Below are 27,786 nucleotides of genomic sequence, written 5' to 3' on the forward strand. Positions count from 1 at the left end.
AGGATCGCGCAGGTTCGAAGCCAGCCTCAGCTACTGAGTGAGGCTCTCAGCAACTTAGTGAGACCCTGTTTCCAAATAAAATATAAAATAGGTCTGGGAGTATAGCCCGGAGGTAGAAAGTCCCTGTGTTCCACCCCCAGTACAAAAAAAAAAAAAAAGAAAAGAAAAGAAAATGGGACTAAAACGCTCCGTCTCCTGGCGCTGTTGTGAGGATTCGTTTAGGTTTAGAGACCGGCACAGTAAATACGACAGAGATGCCGCCTGGTGTTGTTATTTCATTTCTCTTCCTTTTTTTTTTTCTTTCAACAGGCTATTCTTGTAAAGAATTAATGAAGACGAAGTTTTCTTGTTTTTTGTTTTCGATTTTCTTTTTTTTTAATGGCTTTCCAGAATCTTAAGTAAAATCCAGTTTGACATGACGGCAAAAAATGTAAGTATTTGTCAACTTTTTAATGTGGGCATTTGTCGAGGCGAGCCATGCTTTTTCACACGCACGTTTTCTCGTCCTGGTTGACGGGCACAGTGCACCCGTGTGGATTTCTAATCGTTTCTGTTGACATAGGGCGAGGTAAGACTTTAATGCCGTTGGGTACAGGGCACTCACGAGCTTCGCAGCATTCTTGCTTATTAGCGCCAAGTGTCCCTTCTCAGCAGCTGCAGCACTGCCATGCCCACGAGGCTGCCGCCCGCTCCCCTTCTGGGCACTGGACCAAGTTCATTTTGGTACTTGTTGGAGATTCTCGACCGAGCACTGCTTTCTTCGGCCTGAGCCTTTTCTGTTCTACTGACTCAAGGGAATGCCGACACTCAGGTGCTGTCAGATGGTTCCTGAAGGGGACACTAACTAGAGTGTGGGGGTTTTAGAGAATTAATTCCATATTTTTCCCCTCTGTTTGAAATTCTCATTTCGCAATCTGCTTCCCTCCAAGTATTTGTTTCCAGTTATTGTGAAGGTTTATGTCTTAAATAGTACAAGCTGGGTATGCCGGTGCATACCCGGAATCCCTGAACTCGGGAGGCTGAGACAGGAGGATCACAGGTTTGAGGCTAGCCTCAGCAACTTAGCAGACCCTCAGCAATTTATCAAGACTGTTTCAAAATGAGAAATAAAAAGGGCTAGCCGGGCGTGGTGGCGCACACTTGTCATCTCAGTACTTAGGAGGCTGAGACAGGAGGATGGAGGTTTGGGGACAGCCTCAGCTACTTAGGCCCTCCACAACTTAGTGAGACCTTGTTTCAAAATAAAGAATAAAAGTAGGGCTGGGGGTGGTAGCTCGGAGGTAGAATGCCCCTGGGTTCAACCCCCAGTACTGCAAAAGCAAACAAACAAACGGGGCTGAGGGTGTAGCTCAGAGGTAGCATTCTGCTGGGTTCAGTCCCCAGTAACAAACACACACACACACACACACACACACACACACACACACACACGCCCTCAGCGTATAGGGACTTCATTTATTATAATTTCCGTACTATTCCCAAATTACTGTGTAGGAATATTTACTTGGAATTAAATAAAAAGGAAAATTGACTATAAAGATGAATGGCTGTCTCAAGAAATTCAAGAGTAGAAGGTCAGTGGGCCCTCAGAAAGAAACAGGCCCAAGGACTGGAAGTCAGGAGTAAGGGGCAGCGCGTTTCCCCCTCACCTCTGCTCGGTGTGGTGTCCGCCTCGCCCCTCTCCTCCCTCTTAGAGCCTTTTCCTTACACCCCAGCCTCACCCCTCAGCCTCTCTGTCAACAGGTTAAGGGACAGCCTGTCCAGAGCGGGAGGTGTGGCTGACAGCAGGGGGCAGCCTCCTGGTCCTGCCACCCGCAGCCAGGGCTGCAACCTCCGGGAGAAGGCCCTCCGGCATCACGGAGACACCCCCAAAGTGGGTCAGCTGTGACTCAGAAGCAGGGGCCACATCGTGTAAAGGCGCTGCTTGTGCCCACCCTGGTGTGCAGGACAGATGAGAAAGGGCGTCTTGTGAGCCAGACACATCGTTCTGAAAATATTACCACTCAAACCACTCAAGAGCAGCATTGACAGCCGGGCGTGGTGGCACACACCTGTCATCCCGAGTACTTGGGAGACTGAGACGGGGATCGCAGGTTCGAGGTCGCCTCAGCAACTCAGTGAGACCTTGAGCAACTTAGCAGGACCCTACTTCAAAATGAAAAAGTAATATGGGGCTGGGAGTGCAGCTCAGAGCTAGAAAGCCCCGAGGTTTAATTCCCGGTACAAAAAGAAGAGGAGGAGAAGGAGCAGGAAGAAGAAAAGAATAGCATCAACAAAACCCTTATTACATTATGGTAGCTCCCCCCAAAATTATCTGTGGTTTCACAGACCCAGGGTCAACCAAGGTCCAAAAATAATAAATGGAGAGTTCCACAAATAAACAATTTATAGGTTCTAAGTTGCGCTCTGTCCTGGGTAGTCTGATGGACTCTTAGGCTTTCCCTCCGGGGATGTGGCCCCCATTTGTCCAGCGCACGCACGCCACGCTGTGCCGCCGCTGTCCTCGTCACCAGGAGCCTCTCGGTGGCCAGGTTGGCACCGTGATATCACAGCGCCGTGCCCAAGTCCAGCCTTAGCTGACTCGGCAGGGGCCCAAGTGCAAGAGTGGCGATGCCCATGATTCCGCTGTGCCAAAGAGGAGCTGTGGAATTGTTCCTTTAAATCAAAAGGCCACAGTACGATAAGATCCTTTGAAAGTGAGCTGGGAACCATATCACAGTCGCATACTTTTATTATAGTATATTGTTAAAACTGTTCTATTTTCTTGTTAGGTGTCGTCAGTCTCTTACTGTAGCTGATTCATAAACTAAACATCATGTATATGTGTCTGTGATCAAGTTTATCACACATTGATGTATAGTAAGAAATATAGCATACTTACAATTTGGGGACTTTTTCTGCGGTACTGGGGCTGGAACCCGAGCACATTCTACTTCTGAGTGACACCCCCAGCTCTAGTCTTTATTTTGAAACAGAGTCTCACTGAGTTGCAAAGGGCCTCACTAAGTTGCTGAGGCTGGCTGGGAGCTGTGATCCTCCTGTCTCAGCCTCCCCAGTGCTGGGTTACAGGCGTGCGCCACCACGCCCGGCTTTACGATCTGAGACTTCTGTGGTCTCCGCCATCCGCTGGGGGTCTTGGTAACCTATTTCTGGTGGGTAAGTGGGAAGTTGCTTATTTTGGGTTATAATCCAGGACCTAGCTCTAACACGCAGTGGTAGCTATAAGCAGATGCAGACTTGCTTCATGGTCCTGAAGGGATAGCTGTCAGGATTTACTGAACAGAAGAGGTGACAGAGGATGCCTCCATGTTTGGCTTGTGGAGCCTAATGGCCGTGCTCTTAATGAGGAAAGGAACCCTGCAGAGATGCAGGAGATATGGCCACCTGGGTGTAGTGGTACATTCTTGGAATCCCAGTTTTTTCTTGGGAGGCAGAGACAAGAGGATTGCAGGTTCATGGTCAGCCTCAGGTACCTAGTGAGGCTCTCTGTAACTTACTGAGACCCTGTTTTAAAATAAAAATACAAAAGGCCTGAGGGCGTAGCTTGGAGGTAGAATGCCCTTGGGTTCAATCTCCAGTACCAAAAAAAAAATTGTATATGACGTATTCCATTTCTCTGATTACTCGCTGGGATTCACTATCATCTGTGTGTTTACTGTTGTTGGCATTTCTCTTTGGAAGTTGCATCTGCCAGGTTTGGGGTATTGGAAGCCACTGCTCTTTGAATTACAGACTATGCTTGAATGTTATTTTGCTATTAACAAACACGCACACACTTAATTTGACCCGAGGGCTCTTCTAAGTTGTTGTGCGTGTATGTCTCTCCCCCTTTCCTAAGTGACTGTTCCAAGGTCATCTTGTCTGTGAAGGGCCAGGTGTGGTGGTACACTCTCCTAATCCCAGCATTTGGGAGGCTGAGGCAGGAGGATCGCAGCTTCAAAGCCAGCCTCAGCAACTCAGCAAGACCCTTTGCAGCTTAGCCTCTGTTTCCAAATAAAACATAAAAAGAAGGTCCTAGTGTAGCTCAGAGGTAGAATGCCCCTGGGCTCAGTCCCTCGCATCTCCCCCAAACCCCCCGATAAAGAAAGAAAAGAAATGCTAAATCGATTCTAAAAATAATTAGATAGATTTGGGTAGCACTCATATAAGTTTTAAATCCAGACACCACCCTTTCATCTGAGACCAGAATTAGCACACAGTATTGGCTCTCAGTCGATCTGCACCTAAACTTTTCGAGTATAATTTGTTGGTTATTAAGGTGCCGGGTCTCAGCTGCGGGCACCGTTAGGCGTCAGTTGACTCCTTGGCTGCAGATGTTGGGGGCCAAGGGCAGGTGTTTGCGAGTAACAGTCCCGGCAACGAACTCTGCTGTGAGCGTGTGGTTTTACTTGAGGTTTTTTAGCCATTGTTGTCTCATAATAACCAAATGTACACACGGATCCTTTTGAAGTTATTACAGTATTCATGTACTCAATGTTCACATTATACCAAGCATAGAATTAATATACTTACATGTTAATATAGAATCTGCTTTTGTATCTGTTACTTGCTTTGCTTTCCCTTTCTTTCTTTCTTTCTTTCTTTCTTTCTTTCTTTCTTTCTTTCTTTCTTCTTTCTTTCTTTCTGGGGGCATTCTATCTCCAAGCTACACTCCCAGCCCATGTGTGTGTGTGTGTGTGTGTGTGTGTGTGTGTGTGAGAGAGAGAGAGAGAGAGAGAGACAGAGACAGAGACAGACAGACAGACAGACAGACAGACACAGACGACAGACAGACAGACCAGGAATCGAACCCAGAGGCATTTTACCTCTGAGCTAAACCCCCAGCCCAATTTTATTTCTTATTTAGAAACAGGTTGAGGAGGGCCCAGCTAAGTTGTCAAGGCTGGCTTCAAACCTGAGATCCTCCTATCTCAGCCTCCTAAGTACTGGGATTTCAAGCGTGCGCCACCACACCCAGCTTTTTTTTTTTTTTTTTTCTTTTCCTCTTAAACACGATCTTACTAAGATGCTGAGGCTGACCTCAAGCCTGCACTCCTCCTCACTCAGCCAGCCAAGTTTCGGAATTAGTGGCGTGCACCATCATACCTGGCTTTTCTCTCCTTTTTATAGAAGATTCAAGACCGTCCTCAGCAACTTAGCAAGACTTTCAGTAACTTTTTGAGACCCTATTTTCAAATAAATAAAAATATGGCTGTGTGTATAGTTCGTAGGTAAAAATGCCCTTGAATTCAATCAATCCCTAGTACCACCAAATAATAATAACATGCCATTTATTATGAATTGTTTTGTGGAAAGTTGTTTTTTTTGTGTATGTAAGTGTGTGGGTCTGCAGATAGAACCTAGAGGCATTTGACCTCTGAGCTACACCCTCTGCCCAATTTTTAATTTTTTAATTAATTAATTTATTTATCTTTTGCTGGTATTGGGGTTCCTGGAAGCCCTTCTACCTCCAGACTACACTCCCAGACCAATTTTATATTTTTATTTGGAAACAGGTTCTCTTAAACCAGCGCGGCTGGCTTCGAACCTGCGCGATCCTCCTGTCTTCGCCCCCCAAATGCGGGGGATTAAAAGCGTGCGCCACCACGCCTGGGCAATTTTTTATTCTTTATTTTGAAACAGAGTCTCACTGAGTTGCAGAGGGCCTCACTAAGTAGCTGAGGCTGTCCGCGAACCGAACCGTGATAGTAGCTGAGGCTGTCCGCGAACTGAACCGCGATCCTCCTGTCTCAGCCTCCCGAATGCTGGGATTACAAGTGTGCGCCACCACGCCTGGCTTTGTAGAAAGCTTTTTAAGATTTTTTTTCTTCCTTTATGTTCTATAACTAATTTTAAAAACCATTTGATGCTGCTGCCACATTTATCTGCGATGCCGAGTCGCTGTGGGTATTTAAATGCATGTTATCTGCAGGTGGATTTATGAGCACACTCGCCCGGCAGTCCCTGAGCTATGGTGCTAGCTAGTAACGGCATTAACATGGACTGACTAGTGTGTGCTAAGTACTGTGCTGTGTACTTACAAGAGTTAGCTCATTTAATCTTTGAAAGAATGCGAGTTCATAAGTATTAGTATCAGCTTCAATTCGCAGATGAGGATGGCAGGACTTGACCAAGTAATAGATTTATGAGCTAGAGTGCGGACCTAAATAAGCAGACGTGGGCACAACAGACTTCACCTTTTTTTTTTTTTTTTTTTTTTTTTGGTGGTACTGGGGTTCCTGGAAGCCCTTCTACCTCCGGGCTACACTCCCAGACCTACTTTTACATTTTTATTTGGAAACAGGGTCTCCTAAGCCAGCGCCCACGGCTGGCTTTGAACCTGCGCGATCCTCCTGTCTCCGCCTTCCAAGCACGGGGATTACAAGCGTGCGCCACCACGCCCGGCCAAGACTTTGCTTTTAATAAGGCTCTTTTACTGGGCTTGGTGGCACACACCTGTAATCCCAGCTACTCATGAGGCTGAGGCAGCAGGGTTGAAAGTTCAGTGCCTGCCTGGCAGCTTTGCAAGAATCTGTTTTAAAATAAATTAAAAGCCGGGTGTGGTGGCGCACGCTTGTAATCCCAGCATTCGGGAGGCTGAGATCTGGAGGATCGCGGTTCGCGGACAGCCTCAGCTACTTAGTGAGGCCTCTGCAACTCAGTGAGACCCGGTTTCAAAATAAAGAATAAAAAATAGGGCAGGGGGTGTAGCTCGGAGGTCAAATGCCCCTGGGTTCCATCCCCAGACCCGCAAAAAAAAAAAAAAATAAATAAATAAATAAATAAAATTAAAGAAGACTGGGATGTAGTATGTGTGAGCCCCTGGGTCTAATCACCTGTATCACACACACACACACACACAAAAAAAAAAAAAAAAAAAACGGGAAGGAAGAAAATACACTCGTGTGCTTAATATTGTTAATTCATATGGACCTCTGGTCGAAGCTGTACAATAACTTGTGACGTGATCCCCTAATACTAAAGATCCTATTTTTAATTTTTAAAACTATGTTATTCAGGTTGGTTTGACTTCCACAAATGCAGAACTAAGAGGATTTATAGATCAGAATCTCAGTCCAACAAAAGGTAAGACTGCTGAATAAAAATGTTCTGAGTATAATTTTATTGTGTTTGTTTTGTAAAATATGTAGCTATAAGAGTTTATATGTAATGATAATTATAATCATGTAATCTGATATGTTGTCCTGTACTAAAGAGCTTATGAGTCAGTTACCTCTAAGAACTGGAGCAGTTTAAAAAGATTTTCAGCCTGGCCTGGTGGCGCACGCTTGTAATCTCCGCGCTTGGAAGGCTGAAACAGGAGGATGACACGGGTTCGAAGCCAGCCTCAGCTACTTAGTGAGGCTCTCAGCAACTTAGTGAGACCCTGTTTCCAAATAAAATATATATATATAAAAAAAAGGTCTGGGAGTATAGCCTGGAGATAGAAAGCCTCTGGGTTCCACCCCTAGTACCACCAAAAATAAAAAATAAAGAAAAAAAAATAAATTAGGGCTGGGGGTATAGCTCAGAGGTAGAATGCCCTAGGTTCAAGCCCCACCCAGTACCTCTTACACACAAAAAATCTAACCAATAACTATAAAAACTCATAGAGGGCCAGGCGTGGTGGCGCACACTTATAATCCCAGCATTCAGGAGGCTGAGACCGGAGGATCCGGGTTCGCGGACAGCCTCAGCTACTTAAGCCCTCTGCAACTCAGTGAGACCCGGTTTCAAAATAAAGAATAAAAAATAGGGCAGGGGGTGTAGCTCGGTGGTAGAATGCCCCTGGATTCCATCCCAGACCCACAAAAACAAAACAAAACAAAACAACCTTTTAGAGGAATCAGCAATATATTTCAATAAGTATCTTTCAACAGTATCTTTGATATGTAGAGATAAAATACTGAAAAATCTTTTTTTTGTACTGGGGATTGAACCCAGGGCTATTCTACCTTAAAGCTACAAACCCAGGCCTATTTTGTTTGGAAACACTCTTTTTTTTTTTTTTTTTTTTTTGGTGGTACTGGGGATGGAATCCAGGGGCCTTCTACCTCTGGGCTACACTCTCAGACCTGTTTTATATTTTATTTGGAAACAGGGTCTCACTAAGCTGCTGAGAGCCTCACTAAGTAGCTTCGAATCTGTGCAATTCTTATGTCTCAGCCTCCCAAGCACTGGGGTTCCAAGCATGCGCCACCACGCCCAGTTGGTTGCCGAGGGCCTTGTGAATTTGCCAAGGCTGGCCTTGAACCTGTGATCCTCCTGTCTCAGCCTCCTAAGTACTGGGATTACAGGCATGTGCCTGCATACTCAGCCATTTAACTGGTACTTTAATCCTTGATGTTTCTCAAAATTGGTTTTCACATGACGGCATTCATGGAAAACAACATTTAGAGTCTGATTCTGTGCTCTAGCGCTAAACCGCAGGCCTGCTGCAGGTCAGGGGTCAGCGGCCGGGGAGGCCAGCTGGCCTCCCGCTGCCAGTAGTGAGACTCTCATCAACCTAGCAAGATCCTATTTCAAAATAAAAATAAAATAGGGCTGGAGGTGTAGCTCAGAGGTAGAATGTTCCTGGGCTCAATCCTCAGTACCACACACACACACAAAAAAAAAAAAAAAAAAAAAAGGGAAGAAAGTGTTGCTTCTTATAATGTTGTCTAGAGATACCAGAAGGAATTTCAGACTAAGTGAATCAACAGGGTTTGGAAAAGAGACTATATTTAGTTATTACTGTATTCTTCTTCTTCTTCTTTTTCTTCTTCTTCTTCTTCTTCTTCTTCTTATTATTATTATTATTATTATTATTATTATTACTGTTATTATTTGTGGTACTGGGAATTGAACCCAGGAGTATTCTACCTCTGAGCTACACCACCAGCCCCTTTTCAAATGTTTTTTTTTGTTTAGAAGCATTGTCTCACTGAATTGCTGAGAACCTTGCTTAATTGTTGAGGCTGGCCTTAAACCTGCAATCTTCTTGTCTCAGCCTTCGAAAGACTGGGATTAAAGGTATGAGCCACTGTGCCCACCTAGCACTTCGTTTTTTTCTTAATAAACTTTTTTTTTTTGGTACTGGAGATTGAACCCAGGGGTGTTCTACCTTTGAAATACATCCTCAGCCAGCCCTATTTTATTTTATTTTATTTTATTTTTATTTTTATTTTGCAGTACTGGGGATGGAACCCAGGAGCATTCTACCTCCAAGCTATACCCCCTGCCCTATTTTTTATTTTTTATTTTGAAACAAGGTCTCACTGAGTTGCAAAGGGCCTCAGTAAGTAGCTAAGGCTGTCCATGAATTGTGATCCTCCTGTCTCAGCCTCCCCAATGCTGGGATTATAAGACTGCGCCACCGCGCCCAGCTCAGCCAACTCTATTTTACTTTTTTTTTTTTTTTTTTTTTGAAATAGGGTCTTGCTTAGTTGCTGAGGTTGGCCTGAACCTGCAATCCTGTCTTAGCCTCCCAAGTACTAGTTTTATACCTGGTATAAACTTTTGATTTTAGACTAGTTTTAGGTTTATAGAAAATTAGTAAGATAAGCTGGGTATGATGGCACACTCCTGTAATGCCAGTACTCGGGACTAAGACAGGAGAATCACAGGTTCGAGGCCAGCCTCAGCAACTTATCAAGACCCTCAGCAACCTAGTGAGATCTTGTATCAAATAAAAAATAAAAAAGGTTGAGGGTGTAGCTCAGAGGTAGAATGTCGCTGGGTTCAGTCCTCAGAATCTCAAAAAGAGAGAGGGAGGGAGGGAGGGAGGGAGAGAGAGAGGAGAGAAAGTAAAAGAAGAAAAAAGAAAGAAAATGACAGGTAGTGCAGCGGTTGCCGCGTCCGTTCACGCCGCTTCTCCACTGCCGGCGCTGGGCCTGGGCAGCGCAGTTAGGAGCCAGGAGCCACACACTGTTGCTAACTGAATCCCAGCTGCTCCCGTTTCCTTCCTCCAGCTCTTGGCCCTTTTTGTTCAGGGAGAACACCTCAGGCCCAGGCAGTCTGCCTGACTGTTCATGTTTTAGGTAATTTTGAGAGACCCTGGACAGGCGTTTTGCAGCGCCCTCCTCACCGGGGATTTTCCTGATGTGTTTTCTCATGATTTGACTCCTGCCGTTCATTGATTGAGATCAGGTGGCAGTTTCATCTTGGATGGGCACCGTGAACATGCTCGGTTTTGGTTTTGGGTTTTGGTGCTGGGGATGGAGCCCAGGGGGATTTACACCTCTGAGCTACACCCCCGGCCGTAGTTTGTATTTTTATTTTGAAACAGGGCCTCACTAAGTAGGTACGGCTGGCTGGGAGCCTGTGGTCCTCCTGTCTCGGGCTCCTGAGTACGGGGAGCCCAGGCGTGCGCCGCAGCCGGCCGTGCCGTGCCGTGCTAGTGCACTTCCACCACCTCGCTGGTGACTCCAGGTGACTCCTTGCTGCCGGCCCCTCCGTACCTTGGGAAGGAAGTCAGGAAGCCCGCGCATGAGGAGAGGTCTGCTCCACCTCCGAGCTGCGGGCATCCACAGAAATGAACTCCACACGAGTGCTCCAAATAGGTTTCTTATTTATTTCTTCAGTTTTGTCATTTATTTGCATTAAAATGGACTCCTGAGTACCTAGTTTAGACTCTGGGTTATAATGCAGTGCTGTTTTTATTTTGTTGTTCAAATTATAGCCACGGCCACTCAGCCCTTTCAGTAGGTTTCTGTGCCCTTTTGATGCCCGTGCATTGAGCTTATTTATTTATTTATTTATTTATTTATTTATTTATTCATTTTGCAGTACTAGGGATGGAACCCAGGAGCATTCTACCTCCGAGCTACATCCCAAGCCATATATAATTTAATTATTTATTTTGTGGTACTGAGAATTGAACCCAAGAGCATTCTACCTCCTAACTACATTCCCAGCCCTATTTATAATTCTTTCTCTATTTTGAAGCCGTGTCTCACAGAGTTGGGGAGGGCCTCACTCAGTAGCTGAGGCTGGCAGTGAAATCGCGAACCTCCTGTCTCAGCCTCCCAAGTACTGGGATTACAAGTGTGCACCACCACGCCCGGCTAACTTTTGAAACAGGGTCTCACTAAATTGTGGGGGCTGACTGCAGACCTGCACTACTGTCTCAGCCTCACAAGTACACCACTCCCAAGTGCACCACCGCTTTTTTTTAATATATATATATCTTAGAGGTAGGACCCACAGGGTTTCTACCTCTAAGCTACACACCCAACCCATTTTTCAATTTTTTTTTGTAGGGAAGCAGGATCTTGCTAGGTTGCGGAGAGTCTCTCTAGATTGCTGAAACTTGGTCGAACCCGTGATCTCTGTCTCATCCTCCCAAGTGCGAGGATTACAGGCACGCCTCATTGTGCTTTTTGTTTGTTTAATTTCTAGCACTTCCTTTTTCTAGTTTTTTTGGTACTGGGAATAGAAGCCATGTGCATTCTACTTTTGAGCTATACCCCCAGCCCTCTTTTATGTTTTACTTGAAAATAAGGTTTCATTAAATAGCCAAGGCTGGCTCTGAACCTCCGACTCTCCTGTCTCACCCTCCCAAGCACTAGGATAACAGGCATTCGCCACCACGCCCAGCTCCTTCCTTTTCGACCGTACAAGCCTCATCTTGTCTGCTTCCTGCCCAGACCTGAGATCAATCATTTTCCAAGTCTAGATTACTTTCATTGGAGGGGTAGAATGTTTATAGAAACCAAGATCTCAGTGCTGGAAGAACTCAGTGAGCTGCTTGGATTATGGACACGCCCTTCCTCCCTCCTTCCCTCCCTCCCTGGCACTGGGGATTGAACCCAGGGGCATTCTGCCTCTGAGAATGAACTCAGAGGCCTTCTACCCACGGCCATACCCCCAGCTTTATTTTTATTTAAACAGGGTCTCACCCAGTTGCTGAAGGTCTCACTAAGTGCTGAAGCTGGCCTTGAACCTCAAGGCTCCTGTCTCCAGGGGGCGGGCACTGTACGCAGGGCAGAGCGCGTGCAGAGCGCATTTCCCCGTTTCCTCGCTTCCTCTGTGTCTGCGCCTGTGCTTTCCCAGTCTTTGGCCGAAGCAGCACAGTGTGGTAGTTAAGAACAAAAGCTCGAGCCGGGCGCGGTGGGCACGCTTGTCATCCCAGCATGACAGGAGGCTGAGACAGGAGGATCGCGGTTCTCGGACAGCCTCAGCTACTTTGTGAGGCCCTCTGCAACTCAGTGAGACCTGGTTTCAAAATAAAGAATAAAAATAGGGCAGGGGGTGTAGCTCGGAGGTCAAATGCCCCTGGCTTCCATCCCCAGACCCGCAAAACAAAACAAAACAAAAACAAAAGCTCTGGAGGATTAGGATGTTATCCTGTTCTTTTCCTTGCATTCAGCCAAATGTGTGAACTTGAGCAAATTGATGTCCACAAGCAGATGTAATGATGGCAATGATGTGATAGTAAGTTGTGTGTAGGGTGTGTAAGGGTTAAACAAGGTAGTGCACAGGAGGCACTTAGCACAGCACCCAGAGTAGGTGTGAGTGCTCTTTCTGGCTCCTTTTCTCTGCTTAATACTATTTCCTCCTGCTTTCTGGCACCTCCCTGCCGTCCTCGCCACTGGCTCTTCTCTGTCTCCTAAGTGCTGGTCCCGCGGTGCTCTGCCCGCGCCCTTCTCACTCCTGCAGCTCCCGAGACTCGCTTGTCCATCCTCCTGGCTGGAGTTGCCAGCAGCTTTGGGTGTGATGGCTGCTGCTTCTCTGACTTTGGCCCAGATCTCTGTCTTCAGCTTTTATATATCCAGTGGCCTTTTGGACATCTTCATTGCTCCTCCTCCTCCTCCTCCTCCTCCTCCTCCTCCTCCTCCTCCTCCACCTCCTTCTTCTTCTGTACTGGGGATTGAACCCACGGGCATTCTACCTCGGAACTATACTCCCAGCCCTATTTTTTATTATTTGAAAGAGGGTGTCAGCTGGGCGTGGTGGCGCACGCTTGTGACCCCCGCGCTTGGGAGGTGGAGGCAGCTTCTCCAACTGCTTCTCTGTCTCCATCGTGACTGTCCCGTCCAGGTCAGGCCGCCCTGGCTGCCGCCTCACGACTACACCCATCTTCTTTACCATCCCGTTTATTTCTGTTCTGTTCATTGCACCACAGCTACATACTTTTTCTCAAACACAGATCTGAGCACGCCTTTTCATGTTGGAAAAGCAAGCCCTGTAATAGTTCCTTATGACCTCCAAGATAACGTCCAGGTCCAGTTGAGCGTCTCCGTGCTGCGCTTCCTGATTCCATCTTATCCCAGATGCCTGTGTGTAGAACGCGGCGCCTGCTCGGACTGGGCTTCCTTCCACTCCGGATTCACACACACGCTCACACGCACATTTCGCCTGGCCACGTCCTCATCGTCCCTCACGCTTAAGCTTAGATCTGTGCTCCTGCTGCCCGTAAACCTCTACTGGTGTGCTCGCGTCCCTACTCGCTCGTGCATTTACCATACTGCGGGTGTGTGCGTGTGTGTGCGTGTGTGTGCGTGTGTGTGTGCGTGTGTGCGCGCGTTTCTTTTGAGATGGGCTCTCATTACGTTGCCCAGGCTGTCCTTGAACTCCTGGGCTCAGGTGACCCTCTGCCTAGCTTTCCCAAGTACCAGGACAACACATGTGCCTGCTACTATCACACTGCATTTCATTTCATTAGTTATTTGTTATTTTTTTGTGTGTGATACTGGGGATTGGACCCAGGGGCATTTTGTCTCCAAGCTATACCCCAGCCCTAATTTTTGTTCCTGATTTTGAAGCAGGATCTAAGTAGCTGAGGCTGGCTTCTGTCTCGGCCTCCCAAGTACCGGGGCTGCAAGCATGCGCCACCACGCCCGGCTTTGGTTTATTTATTTTTCTAGTACTGAGGATTGAACCCAGGGTTCATGCAGGCTAGGCAAGCACTGTGCCACTGGGATGCTTCTTCTGAAACTACCAGCACTCCTTTTTGTGCTACTGGGGATTGAATCCAGTGGCACACTACCACTGAGCAACACCCCCAATCCCTTTGATATCTTTTTTTTTTTTTTTGGTTGCACTGAGGGTGGAACCCAGAGGCTTTCTACCTCCGGATACACCCCAGCCCTATTTTATAATTGATTTGGAAACAGGGTCTCACTAAGTTGCTGAGAGCCTCACTCAGTAGTTGAGGCTGGCTTCGAACCTGTGCTGTCTCAGCCTCCCAAGCGCAGGGTTTACAAGTGTGCGCCACCACACCCAGATTATATCTTTTTTTGAAACAGGGTCTAAGTTGCTGCGGCTGGCCTCGAACTTGGGATCCTGTCTCAGCCTCCCAAGTAGTGGGATTACATTCTTAATAGATCTGAATTTTAATACGATTGTCTTTTTCTTGTATTAGACCGAGAGACTGAGCTTCTTGAGAGCAGAGTCTTTCCTTGTATTTTTTTCTTTCTAGATTGTAGTTTTTATTTTTTAATTTTGACAGAACTAGAGAGTTGAACCTGGAGTCACTCCACCACTGAACTACATCCCCAGCCCCTTTTATTTTATTTTATTTTATTTCATTTTATTTTATTTTTCTGAGGCAGGGTTTCACTGCGTTGCCCAGGCTGGCTTCGAAATTGCGATCTTCCTTCCACAGCCCCTCCTGAAGTGGGCTACAGGCCTGTGCCACGCAGAGTCTAGTTTGAAGGCTAGCACGGGTATACACAGTGAATTGCGAAAGCTTGTTTGCCTTAACAATCCCAGGAGTCTTATCAAATTATTTATTTATTTTGCTTTTGAGATACAAATAAAGAAGAAACTTGTTTTATACCTTTTTTCTTATCTTAAATACTTTTTTTGTGTGTGGTACTGGGGATGGAACCCAGGGGCTTTTCTACCTCCGGGCTATACTCCCAGACCCATTTTATACTTTATTTGGAAAAAGGGTCTCACTAAGTTGCCGAGAGCCTCAGTAAGTAGCCGAGACTGGCTTCGGACCTGTGTGATCCTCCTGCCTCAGCCTCCCAAGCTCTGAGATTACAAGCGTGTGACACCATGCCCAGCTCTTAAATATTTCTGAAGCAAAATGTTATGTGAGGAAAATTTCTGAGCCCTTTCTTTGTCTCAGGACATGCATCTGAATGTTGGAAGTTTGTTTGTTTGTTTATTTGGTACTGGGGATTGAGTCCAAGAGTATTCTTGTGTGTGTGTGGGGGGGGTTACTAGGGATGGAACCCAGGGGCATTCTACCTCTGAGCTATACCCCTAGTCCTATTTTTTATTCTTTATTTTGGAACAGAGTCTCACTGAGTTGCAAAGGGCCACACTAAGTAGCTGAGGCTGTCCGCGAACCGCGATCCTCCTGTTTCTGGGATTACAAGTGTGCACCACCACGCCCGACTGAGTCCAGGGATATTCTGAGCTACACCTCCAGCCCTATTATTTTATTCTTTTTTATTTATTTATTTATTTATTTATTTATTTATTTATTTATTTATTTTGGTGGTACTGGGGTTCCTGGAAACCCTTCTACTTCTGGGCTACGCTCCCAGACCCATTTTTATATTTTTATTTGGAAACAGGGTCTCTTGAACCAGCGCGGATGGCTTTGAACCTGCGCGATCCTCCTTTCTCCACCTCCCAAGCGCAGGGATTACAAGTGTGCACCACCATGCCAGGCTATTCTCTATTTTTGAAAAGCAGTCTCACACAGAGCCTCCTGTTTCAGCCAGTTATTTAATAATAAGAGTTTAGCCAGGCATGGTGGCACAGGTTTGTAATCCCAGTACTTGGGAGGCTGAGACAGGAGGACCGTAGGTTTGCAGCAGGCCTCAGCTACTTATTGAGGCCCTCCTCAACTGAGTGAGATCTTGTTCCAAAATAAAGAATAAAAAACAGAAAGCCGGGGGTGGTGGCACATGCTTGTAGTCCAGAATTTGGGAGGCTGAGACAGGAGGATCACGGTTCAGGGACAGCCTCAGCTACTTAAGCACTTTGCAACTTAGTGAGACCTTGTTTCAAAATACAGAATAAAAAAAAAAAAAAAAGGCTGGGGGTGAACTCAGAGGTAGAATGCCCCTTACACACACACACACACACACACACACACACACACACACACACTAATAACATACATCTGCTTTGGAGATGTATTAGGTCCTGGGGATTGAATTCAGGGGCTTTTTACCTCCAAGATATACCCCAGAGCTTTTTAATTTTATTTTGAAACAGGGTCTTGCTACGTTGGTAAGAGTGATCCTCCTGTCTCAGCCTCTCATGTACTGGAATTACAAGTGTGTGCCACCAAATCTGGCTCAAAAACTGTACTTTATATTATTCTAACACACACACAAAAGGAGTTATAACCAGGCATGATGGCACATGCCTGTAATCCCAGTACTTAGGTAGGAGGCTGAGACAGGAGGGTCGCAGGTTTGAGACCAGCTTCAGGAACTTAGCAAGGCCCTTTGCAACTTAGTGAGTCTCTGTTTCAAAAATAAATAAATAAATAACTCTGGGATGTGGCTCAGAGGTAGAATGCCCTTGAGTTCGATATCCAGTACTACACACAAAAAAAAAATTACTTCAGTCTTAAAAATCATAAAAATTCAGTGGCTTAGATATTTTAAGGTTATGTTTTCTTTAAACAGTTTTTTTTACTTTTGCCCATATTTTTTTTTCTCTAGAGTTTGTCACAAATTTAAGCCCTGAGATACCTAGTAAGTTTCTGTTTTATATTTCTTTAAGTAACAGGTATAAGTAATATTTGGTTGCTACTTTTATAAGAAGATTTTGGCAGGGGGCTGGGACCATAGCTCTCTGGTAAAGTACTTGCCTAGCCTTGCGAGGTCCTCAGTTTGGTCCCCAGTACTGCCAAAAAGAAAAAAAAAAAATCTTCGGCAGACTTGTAAGTATGAGGTCCTATTAGGGTAAGTTTGGCCTCTCTCGTGCTGTGCTCGGTTAAGTAAGAGATTGTATTTTAATTTACACAGGGAATAATTCTGGCTTTGCCTTTTGCATCTGGGTTTGGTTTCAGGGTATTTAAAAATATCCTAATCTGAAAATAGACAACTATCTGCTTCTTCAAGTAGTATTATTTATTGACCTATTCATACCAGCAGGCTGTTTTTCCTGAAGGAGAGGCCTTTTTCATACTTGTATTTTTCTTAGGTTTATTTTCAAGGTAAATTATATTTAAGTTATAAATAATGGTTAGTGTGTTGTCATTTTAAATAATCAAATGCTACAGCCGGGCGTGGTGGCGCACGCTTGTAATCCCAGCATTCGGGAGGCTGAGACCTGGAGGATCGCGGTTCGCGGACAGCCTCAGCTACTTAGTGAGGCCCTCTGCAGTGAGACCCGGTTTCAAAATAAAGAATAAAAAAAAAAAAAAAAAAGGGCAGGGGGTGTAGCCCGGAAGTCAAATGCCCCTGGGTTCCATCCCCAGACCCGCAAAAAAAAAAAAAAAAAAAAAAAAAAAATCAAATGCTACAATTAAATAAGAATTGATTATTTTGAAGTAAAAATCCAAGGAGTTCCTGATTTAAAAAAAAAAAAAAGATATAAGAACTAAAGTGTAGCTGGGCGTGGTGGCGCACGCTTGTAATCCCAGCATTTGGGAGGCTGAGACAGGAGGATCGTGGTTTGCAGACAGCCTTAGCTACTTAGTGAGGCCCTCTGCAACTCAGTGAGGCCCTGTTTCAAAATAAAGAATAAAAAATAGGGCTGGGGGAGTAGCTCGGAGGTAGGATGCCCCTGGGTTCCATCCCCAGTGCCGAAAAAAAAAAAAACAACAAAAAAAGTATAATGTATTTAAAGACACTTGCGATTACTACATCTTTTATCTTCCTGTTAACTACTTTTACAACATACTTTGTGGTTAGGTAGAATTACATAATTTTGCTCTGTTCTTTGATTGCATATTACAGATACATAATTTTTATAACATAGTATGTTATACTCGAGGCCCCAACAAAATGGCCTTTTCCCATTATTTTAAGGTTATCCATTTTATCCTCTATTCTTTTCATTCCTCTAAATTGCCTTATTGTGAAGAGCATGACGATGCCTGTTTTCCATAGTTTTTGAAATAACCACGTTCTGTTTCTTATGAAAGGACGATGGCCTGGCGTTTTGGAGGGAGGAGTGTCTGCAATCTTGTTCCCGTGTTATTTCAAAATTCATTTGCAGTAAATCAGCTTGTGGTGCCGTTGGCAGAGCTCGACGCTATTGAGATGAGCATGTCTTTTTAAATGTGATTCCTCACTTGCGTGGCATTTTGAAATTGGGATTGTCCGATTTATTTGTATTCCCAGCGTGGACCATCGCCGTCTCACTGAAGAAAACCTTTTCACGTCTTTGAACTAGAACTTTAACTTCCGCCATCTTACTTGTACTGAGAATACTATTGATACTAATTTCCAACCCACAGAACTAAGGGACGAAGATAAAATTGTGTGTGTGTGTGTGTGTGTGTGTGTGTGTGTGTGTGCGCGTGTGTGTGTGTGTTTTGCTAAGAATTGAACCCAGGGGCATTCTACCTCTGAGCTACAATCCCCATCCCTATTTTACTTTAATTTTTATCTTGAAACAGGATCTCGCTAGGTTGATGCATCTCACTACTTGCTGAGGCCGTCCTCGAACCTGTGATCCTCCTCTCTCAGCCTCCCCAAGTACTAGGATTACAGGTCTGTGCCACCACACCCAGCTTAAGAAGATAAATTTTGATTGCCAATTGGAATTTGAGTCTAAAATCTGTCTTAAGTAATTTCCTTGTTGAGCTTTCTTATTTAAATTTGCCTTGTCTGTGACCAATGAGCAATATACAAATTTTGAGGTTTTTGAGTTTTCAAATCCAAAAGCAAAATGTCTATAAATGTGCCATATTGCTGTTTAATAGCTCTGTCCTGTGCCTTTATTTTTTATTTATTTATTTTTTTTGGTGGCATGGTGATTGAACCCAGGAGCATTCAACCTCCGAACTACATCCCCAGCCCTTTTTATTTATTTTATTTTTTGAAACAGGGTCTTCCCACGTTTCTGAGAGTCTCCCTACATTGCTGAGGCTGTCCTTGAACCCACAGTCCTCCTGTCTCAGCCTCCCAAGTACTAGGATTACAGGCGTGGGGCACAACGCCCGCCTCCAGTGCTTGGTTTTTGAGTAGTTTTGCGCGCACTCTGATGACAAGGCGTTGCATTTTACTTCCTACTCTAAAGCAAATTTGACATACTTGGAAAAGCGCAGGTTTTGGCACCATCGAAGGACAGCTTTCATTTTCAGCTTTGCTACGCAGTAGGTTTGCAGGCAGTGTTATAGAAAATTGCTAAATCTCTGTATGATTTTCACACTGCTTGTGGGGATGGATATTTACCTTGTTTGTAATATATTTTCTCATTTAATGCTCACATGTGTTAGAGGTAAATTTCCGTGGTGGTATAAGAAAAGGCACAAGATTGAATTGACAGTGGCTCAGGACGGCGATTTTACTTTTTGCAAAAAGGGATCCTGCCACCCGTGAGGTCAGGTGTGCAAGAGCAAAAGGCAGACACCTGTTGCGTCTCTTATTCCTAAGGCTCCTATTGGTGGGGGCGGAGCCTCACAATCTTGATGTGATTGGCTGGAGAGGATGCTGGGGCGGGGTTGGCATTTGCAGTCTCTAAGAAATGCTAACTTTACAATATGGCGGTTCTTACAAGATGGAGTGAATAGGTCAGGCTGTTTCTTTGCTAGAAAAGATCCAGTTATGTTCTCACAAAGGTTAGGCTTCATACCTAATATGGAGCATGAAGGAAGTGTTGGCTAAAACACTAGTTATTTCTCCTTTACTTCTTTTATTATTTCTTTTGTATTCAAGCTTTTCCTTTATCATTGTATAAAATAGGTAGGAAATGTCTTCCAGATGATGATTAAATTTTGAAAAAGATCAGCTGTATGTATTTATTTGCAAAAGGAAATCACCACTGGTATATAAATTATATAATTTACTGGTAACATAATTAACAATTTAATAATAATAATCGTATCATTTACTGATAATATAAATGATAGTCGTTTCAATGGGGGATTGTTTTCTGGATGCCCTGAAAATACAAAAATCTTCCTATGTTCCAGTCATTAATATAAAACGGCATAGAATCAGCTGGGCATGTTGGCGCACGCTCGTAATCCCAGTACTTGGGAGGCTGAGACAGGAGGATCGCAGGTTTGCAGCCAGCCTCAGCTACTTAGTGAGCCCCTTCGCAACTTACTGAGGCCTAGTTTCAAAATAAAGAATAAAAAGATAGGGCTGGCGGTGTAGCTTGGGGGTAGAATGCCCCTGGGTTCCATCCCTAGTACTGAAAAAAAAAAAGACATAGAATTTTCACATATCTTATATACATTTTTCTGTATACTTTGAATCATTTTTAAATTATGTATAACACCTAATACCATGCAAATGATATGCAAACAGTTATTATATTGCTTAGGGGATAATGATGAAAAGTCTGAACAAGTTCAGCACAGATACAGTATTTTTTAAAATATTTTTAATCGAAGCCAGGCATGGTGGCTCATGCTTGTAATCTCAGTATTTGGGAAGCTTAGACAAAGAATGGCACGTTCGAGGCCAGCCTCAGCTACTTAGTGAGGCTCAGCAACTTAGTAAGACCTTGTTTCCAAATAAAAAAAATATTAAAAAAAAAATAGGTCTGGAAGTGTTGCTTAGAGGTAGAAAGCCCCCCAGGGTTCCATCTTCAGTAAGTACCACCACCAAAAAAAAAAAAAAAAAAAAATCGATAAATATAAAATTGATAGGGCCAACTGCAATTTTGCCTGATAAAATAATTAAGTCAAATATTTTATGCACATTGCAGAATAAGCTTTAAACTCCTTACATATCCCCCCTTTTCAGGGACCTCCTTTGCATACCCGAGAGTGAGGCCCCTGGGACCCATTCATGTGAAAAACAGCATGGCTGACATTGGAAACATGCAAATCACAATCTAAACTGCGTGTGGTGGCGCACGCTTGTAATCCCAGTACTTGGGAGGCTGAGACGGGAGGATCGCGGTTTGGGGCCAGCCTCAGCTACTTAGTGAGGCCGTCTGCAACTTAGTGAGATCTTGTTTCAAAAAAAAAGAATAAAACAAAATTTTAAAAATCACAATCTAAATGAAGTAGATGGAAAGATTCAAACATTTATGTATATGCAAAGTCCCTAGTCTCCAAATGAGCAATCATTGGAGTAATCGTTTGTCGGGGTGAGCCCTCACTCAGGAGCTCGGGGTCTGCAGGGTCCTTGGCTAACGTGATGGAAAAGAATTTCAGTACGCGCCAGTCAGAGAAATGGACAGGTGTATTGAGGGAAACGGAAGGAAACACACATTCAAGAGAGAATGCGGCCACCTCGAGATGAGGAAGGCATTGGGGGAGTTCAGGGTTCTCTTCTCGTGGGGACTCCGTGAGGGGTGGGCTGGAGGAGGTGTGTGAGGAGGAGCTCGGTTTCTGGTGGGCAGGTGGTCTGGACAGTCTCAGGGTGGATGATCTCAGGTTGATTGGGGTCCTCATTAGCTGATTGACAGATAAGCTGGAATATCCTAAATTATAGGCTTTTCAGAATTACTGTATCTGTCTTGTTATCCATGGGGCAATTATAATTTCTTTTAGTTAACTCTGGGATCTACAGGTTTTCCAGGAATTTGGAGAGTCAGGCGTGGGAAGGAGAACTGGTTTGAGCACTTCAGCTCCAGGTTCTTACATTAAAGTTATGTTACTTTTTCTTCTGGTCTGTCTCTTTTCTACCTACTTAATTCTTCTATCCTACATCAGTTTGAAAAGAGCAATTTCTCTAGTCTCTGGTCTGTAAAGGTGCTGCTTTCTTAGTGTTCCTGAAGGTTCAGAATACTCTGCGCGTGGTTCTCAAATAGAAGCAGGCGTCAGGTGTTCCTGGAGGGCATGTCGTAACAGCTCACCCGGCCTCAGCCCCGCAGTTTCTGGTTTAGGTCTGCAGTGCAGTCTGAAATGGGTATTTCTTTCTGTTTTTTTTTTTTTTTATCAGTACATTACAGTCTCACATCATAATAGTACAGATGCATTATTTTTTTTAATATTTTTAATCGAATCCAGGCAGTAGTAGATCGCGTTGACAATGACATGCACGCACACCGTACTTGGTGCCCCCTCCCCCGCTCCCCTCCCTCCCAGGACCAAGCGCCAGATTGGCAATGGTATATTCACATGTAAACCCACGGTCGGTGGTAATATTTCCATCGGTGAATCTCAGTCCTCCTCCTCCCCCTCCCTCCTCCCTGGCTTCCCTGAGGTTCTTGGTTATCTGGAGCTTGTGCATATTAGAGAAAACATAGGAACCCTCACTTTCCGTGCTTGGCTGATCTCACTTAACAAATGACGGAATTTGGCTCTTCTTGTGGCTGCGTAGAATGCCATCGTGTATTTCCCAGAGTTGTGTCCGCCATTCACTCATCTGTTGATGGACACCTCGGTTGGTTCCATAGTTTGCCCGTTGTGAATTGCGCTGCCATGAACATGGGTGTGCCGTCTGAAATGGGTATTTCTAACAATGTTGATGTTGCTATTCCAGGCCTGTCCTTTGAGAGCTGCTGCTCTAAGGTGTGTGGGAGTGGGGACTGAGCTACAGGAGGAGCAGCCTGATTTTCCCACCTGCGATTTTATTCAATTCAGAAGACTTTTTTGAAGTACCTGCTGTGTGTCCGGTACTGAGATGTCATTAAGCCTCCCAGGCCCTGGCCTCTCAGACAGGATCTCTTGCTTAACTGAGAGACCCTGCTGGCCAAGGAGCACTTTCTCAAATTAAAGACTAGCGAGGCTGGGCGTGGGGGTGCGCACCTGTGATCCCAGTACTTGGGAGGCTGAGCCAGGAGGATCATGGTTCATGGACAGACAGCCTCAGCTACTTAGTGAGGCCCTCTGCAACTTAGTGAGACCCTGTTTCAAAATAAAGAATAAAAAATAGGGCTGGGGTGTAGGTTGGAGGTAGAATGTCCTTGGGTTCAACCCCCGGTTCACCATAAAATAAAGAATAAAATAGGGCTGAAGGCGTAATCTCTTGGAGGTAGAATGCCTTGGAGTCCGTTCTCAGTGTACAAAAAATATACATACATACATATATACATACATACACACACATACATACATACATACACATACACACATACATACATACACACATACATACATACATACATACAAACTGACTAGTGAAGGAATCCATTTCTTTGCTTATGCAGGCCTGTGTTTTCATGCTCCAACAATATTTCACCTGTAACTGGCTTCAGTGCAAAGATGTTTCCCTCTGATAATTCACCTGCAGTACTGTCCTAAAGAAATGAATTTCAACATAAGATTAACATAGACAAACACAGAGTGTTTATCATAGCATTATTTGTAGATAGCAAAAAAGTAGCTCATATACAGAAGTCTGTTCAGGGGTTACGTGCGTGACTGCGTGCGGTGCCAGGATGGAACCGGGGCGCCCCGCCACTGAGCTGTAGCTCCTCGGTCCTTCTTATTTTTAATTTGAGACAGGGCATTGCTAAATTGCCAGGCTGGCCTTAAACTTAGGGTTCTCTAGTCTCACCCTGCCAGGTAGCTGGGGTTACAGGTGTGTACTGCCGTGCCCAGCTTAGACCTTATTTTTCATCCTTTACATTCTGCTTCCTTGTGCCCGTTGTGGAGAGTTCGTAGTGATGGAATACATTGTGGCTACTTTGCTTTTCCCTGACGATTGATGAATTGAAAATATTTGGGAATATTTCCTATCTTTTGTGTGTGGGAAGGGTACTGGAATTGAACCCAGGGACATCTTACCTCTGACACCCAGCACTTTATTTTTATTTTAAGCAGGGCCTTGCTAGGGTGATGAGAATCTCATTGAGTTGCTAAGGCTGGCCTTGAACCTGCAATCCTCCCATCTCAGCCTCTTAAGTACTGGGATACAAGGCATGCACCACCATGCCTGACTTCCCATCCTTTTAATTAGAAGTTATACTAAAAACCATAGTTCAGTACCAAGTATATCTTAGCTTCATTCCAAGGAATTAGTTACAAGAAATATTTTACAAAATGTGTCAAAAGATTCAATAACTCGATCCAAGGTTACGGCTATAGGTCTTTAAAACAGCATACATTTCATATTTAAATTAAGACTCAAGGGTTGATATAATGTCATGTAATATGACATCTAATGAGATTTGGTTTGAGTTTGTCGAGTATATTTTATAATGGAATGTTATTTCCCGTAGATTTCAGCTACAAAATGAAGGATATATTCTCATATGAAAATCTCTCAGTAAACTGAGTTGAAAGGTTTTTGGCAGAGACACGTAAGTAAGTCGATAGCCAGACTGCGTTGGCCATTGCGGTCAGGAATACTGCAGCTCAGAGAATATTTGCAAAGCACAATACAGATTTCCAAATTAGTTTTGGAGTTTTAATAACTTTGAAAGGCTCCTCGTATCTTGGTTTGTGTTCTATAATTTTTAAAAGTTTTATGCACTGATACTCCTCATCCTATTCGTGCGGTCTTTAGAATTTATTCCATTCTTCCCGTCACCTGAGTCTTTAGTTCAAGATAGAAGGCACAAAACCATCCAAAAACTGTCTACACGTACCTATTTCTATACATTTTATTACAGAAGGAAGGAAGGGAAAGGGGAAGAAAAGTTACTCTCTTTATGTTATTTTAAGATTATATTAAGATGCCAGGCTCTGGAAACGTCAAGTAGACCTCTCGCTGCGATGAAGATGGACCCGCGGCCGGCGGTGGCTCGCGACTTCAATCTAGCTCTTGGAAGCCTGGGACAGGAGGGTCACAGGTTGGAGACCAGAGCCCAGAAACTTCGTGAGACGCTGTTTCAAAATAAATCATAAAACAGGGTGGGTGTAACTAGTGGATACTATCATGGGGTCATCTTCACCATGTCTGTTAGAGTGCACACATGAGGAGCAGAGGCCTGAACCTTCAGGACTCTGAGAGATGTACTAAAATACTACTTTTCCCAGCAGCCTATAGAAGGTAGATTAGACCAGGTTTTCCTTTGGTCAGAGGGCTGTATTCTGCTGAAGAGGGAAGCCCATTGGGCAATGTTCTTATCTCAGCTTCTCTGCAGCTTGTTGGGGACCTTCAAAGATAACGGTGACTGCTTTGCTGGCCATAAGGAGAGAAGTGGTGTGTGAGGATGCCCGAGGCCCACAGACCCTGGAGGACTCCGGGAGAAACCCATGCTGAGTTTAACTGATATGCAGCTTGCTGGGAGAAAAGGTGGACCACGAGAGCATGAACTCGGGGATGGTTTGAGTGGAAAACTTTATAAAGTCAAGAAGTTGATTCTGGGGACTCTGGTCCAAAGGAAACTTCTGGTGTGCAGCCATATTGAGCTGGACCACGGTCATGCACTCTCTCTCAACTCACCCTGTGTTTTGGAAAGAGGGAGACATCTTTCTCTGACATTCTTCTATTCTGTTCATGTTAGGTAGGTGGAAACGCAGTCACTTTACCTCCTAGCCAACTTGTCAGAATAGACTGTGTGTGTGTGGTAGTGGGGATTCAACCGAAGCACATTTGACCTCTAAGCTACACCCCCAGCCCTGTTTTTATATGGAATCAGGGTCAGACAGGCATGGCTGTGCTTGCCCGTAATCCCAGTACTTGGGAGGCTGAGACAGGAGGATTGGCAGGAAGGAAGGCCAGTCTTGGAAACTCAGTGAGACTTTAAGTAACCTGGTGAGACCTTGTCTCAAAAGACTGGGGGTGTAGCTCAGCCCTGGGTTCAATCCCCACTCACATAAAACAAAAAACCAAGGGCTTAGCCAGGCATGTTGGCACACGCTTGTAATCCCAGTACTTGGGAGGCTGAGACAGGAAGATCACAAGTTTGAGTCCAGCCTCAGCTGCTTAGTGATGCTCTCCGCAACTTTTGTGAGACCCTGTTTCAAAATAAAAATAGGCCTGGGGGTGTACCTCGGCGGTAGAATGCCCCTGAGTTCAATCCATAGTACCACAGAAAACAAAAAAAAAAAAACAAGGTCTGGCTCATTTGCTGAGGCCGGCCTCGAACCTACAGTCCCGTGTCAGCCTCCCCAGTACTGGGGTTGCAGGTGCACACCACAGTGCCCGACTGAAATCAAGTAACCCGTGGCGTTTATGGTGCTCAGCTTGCTTCTCCGGGTCACTCTGAGAAGTTTTGGATCAGCTGACCAACGTGCTTCACGTCAGCCTCGGGTTCCAGAAATTCCTTTATGAATGAGCGACTTACGAACACGCCCAGGACCAGATCATTGCTCGGCTGGCAGAGTAATGCCAGTCCTCGGACACGCGCAGGGAGGCAAGGCAGCGGAGCCGGCCCAAGGCGGGGAGTTTTCTTAGCTCTGCTAATTTTCCCTATCATTTTGCTTGCATTTCCAGTTTCTTGCATTTCTCCCAAGTGATTAAGCTCGATGAATTTCTTAAATCTTATTTTTGCAGAAGATCCCATGATTTTAGTTCAGGAAACATATGCTACGGCTAATGAAATTTTGTGATCCCATGTTTGATATAGAAACGTACCTTTCAGATCTCCTGCTGGTGGGAGGCACAGCTGACCAACAACCCCAGATGTGGACCCATTTGGGTCCACTGCCTCATCCCCTTACCCGGGCACCCAGGGGTGCTCTGCCACTGAGCTGCACCCCCAGCCCATTTCATTTTGTTTTGTTTTATTGTGATACTGGGGATTGATCCCAGGGACATTTGACTTCTGAGCTACGTCCCAACCTACCAACCTTCCTCTCTCCCCCTCGTGTGTGTGTGTGTGTGTGTGTGTGTGTGTGTGTGTGTGTGTGTGTGTGGTGCTGGAGATTGAACCCAGGGGCATTCTATCTCTGAGCTACATCCTCAGCCCTATTTTTTTAAATTGATTTATTTATTTATTTTTGCATTGCTGGGCATGGAACCCAAGGGCATTCTATCTCCGATCTACACTCCCAGCCCTAATTTTCAGTTCTTTTTATGTTTGAAATGGGATCTCACTGAGTTGCAAAGGGCCTCACTAAGTAGTAGCTGAGGGTGTCCGCGAACTGCGATCCTCCCATCTCTGCCTCCCAAGTGCTGGGATTACAAGCGTGCTAAGTTGAGAGTCTTACTACTTACTAAGGCTGTCCTCAAACCTATGATCCTACTGTCTCAGCCTCCCAAGCACTGGGATTGCAGGCGTGCCCACCTGACTTCCTGCTAGGCTTTTCTGACCATCATTTCCACAGCCAGATGTCATAAATAAAAAGACAGGGGGAGTCGGGGGGGGGTATAGTAATAGTGTTTGTCTGTCTGTCTGTTTTTTGTGGGTCCTATTTTTTTTTTAATGTGTGTCCTAGGAATGGAACCCAGGGGCCTCTACCTCCAGGCTACACCCCCAACCTATTTTATATTTTATTTGGAAACAGGGTCTCACTAAATTCCTGAGACCCTCATTTAAGTAGCTGAGGCTGACTTCAAACCTGTGTGATCCTCCTGTCTCAGCCTCCCAAGCACTGGGATTACAAGCGTGTGGCACCACGCCCAGGTTTTTATTCTTTATTTTTAACCAGTCTGAGTTGCAAAGGGCCTTACTAAGTAGCTGAGGCTGTCTGTGAACCATGTTCCTCCTGTCTCAGCCTCCCAAAGGCTGAGATCACAAGCACACGGCACCACGCCCAGCTAGTAATGGTTTGGAAGTAGTGTTAATGTATGTGGAAGGAAATAGCGCTGAGTTTGAATCTTAGCCTAGTCACATACTAAATGCAGCTGCTCGGCAAATTGCTTAGTCATGTTTCACAGTGCCACTCTCTCCTCTCCATAACAGAGCGTCTTGTCATCTCATCATCTGCGGGGATTGGATGCTGAG

At 45.0% G+C, this 27,786-nt stretch overlaps 1 protein-coding gene across 5 annotated transcripts in view; it reads left to right on the forward strand.

Annotated features, from left to right (window-relative positions):
* Window positions 1-412: 412 nt before the first annotated feature.
* Window positions 413-27,786, forward strand: part of TFDP2 (transcription factor Dp-2) — a gene marked incomplete at both ends in the record, with an annotated part of 104,389 nt that continues 77,015 nt past the window's right edge. For 4 of the 5 annotated variants that reach the window (XM_080695545.1, XM_080695548.1, XM_080695546.1 and 1 more), the window contains 2 exons: window positions 416-430; window positions 6,999-7,065. In XM_080695545.1, coding sequence (XP_080551671.1) covers window positions 416-430; window positions 6,999-7,065 — 82 coding nt within the window. Of the gene's footprint in view, window positions 431-6,998; window positions 7,066-27,786 lie in introns of all 5 variants that reach the window. The other variant, XM_080695550.1, reaches the window with a different exon arrangement.

This window comes from Muscardinus avellanarius (assembly GCF_963383645.1).
Source record: "Muscardinus avellanarius genome assembly, chromosome: 5".
In the NCBI taxonomy this organism is placed as follows: Eukaryota; Metazoa; Chordata; class Mammalia; order Rodentia; family Gliridae; genus Muscardinus; species Muscardinus avellanarius.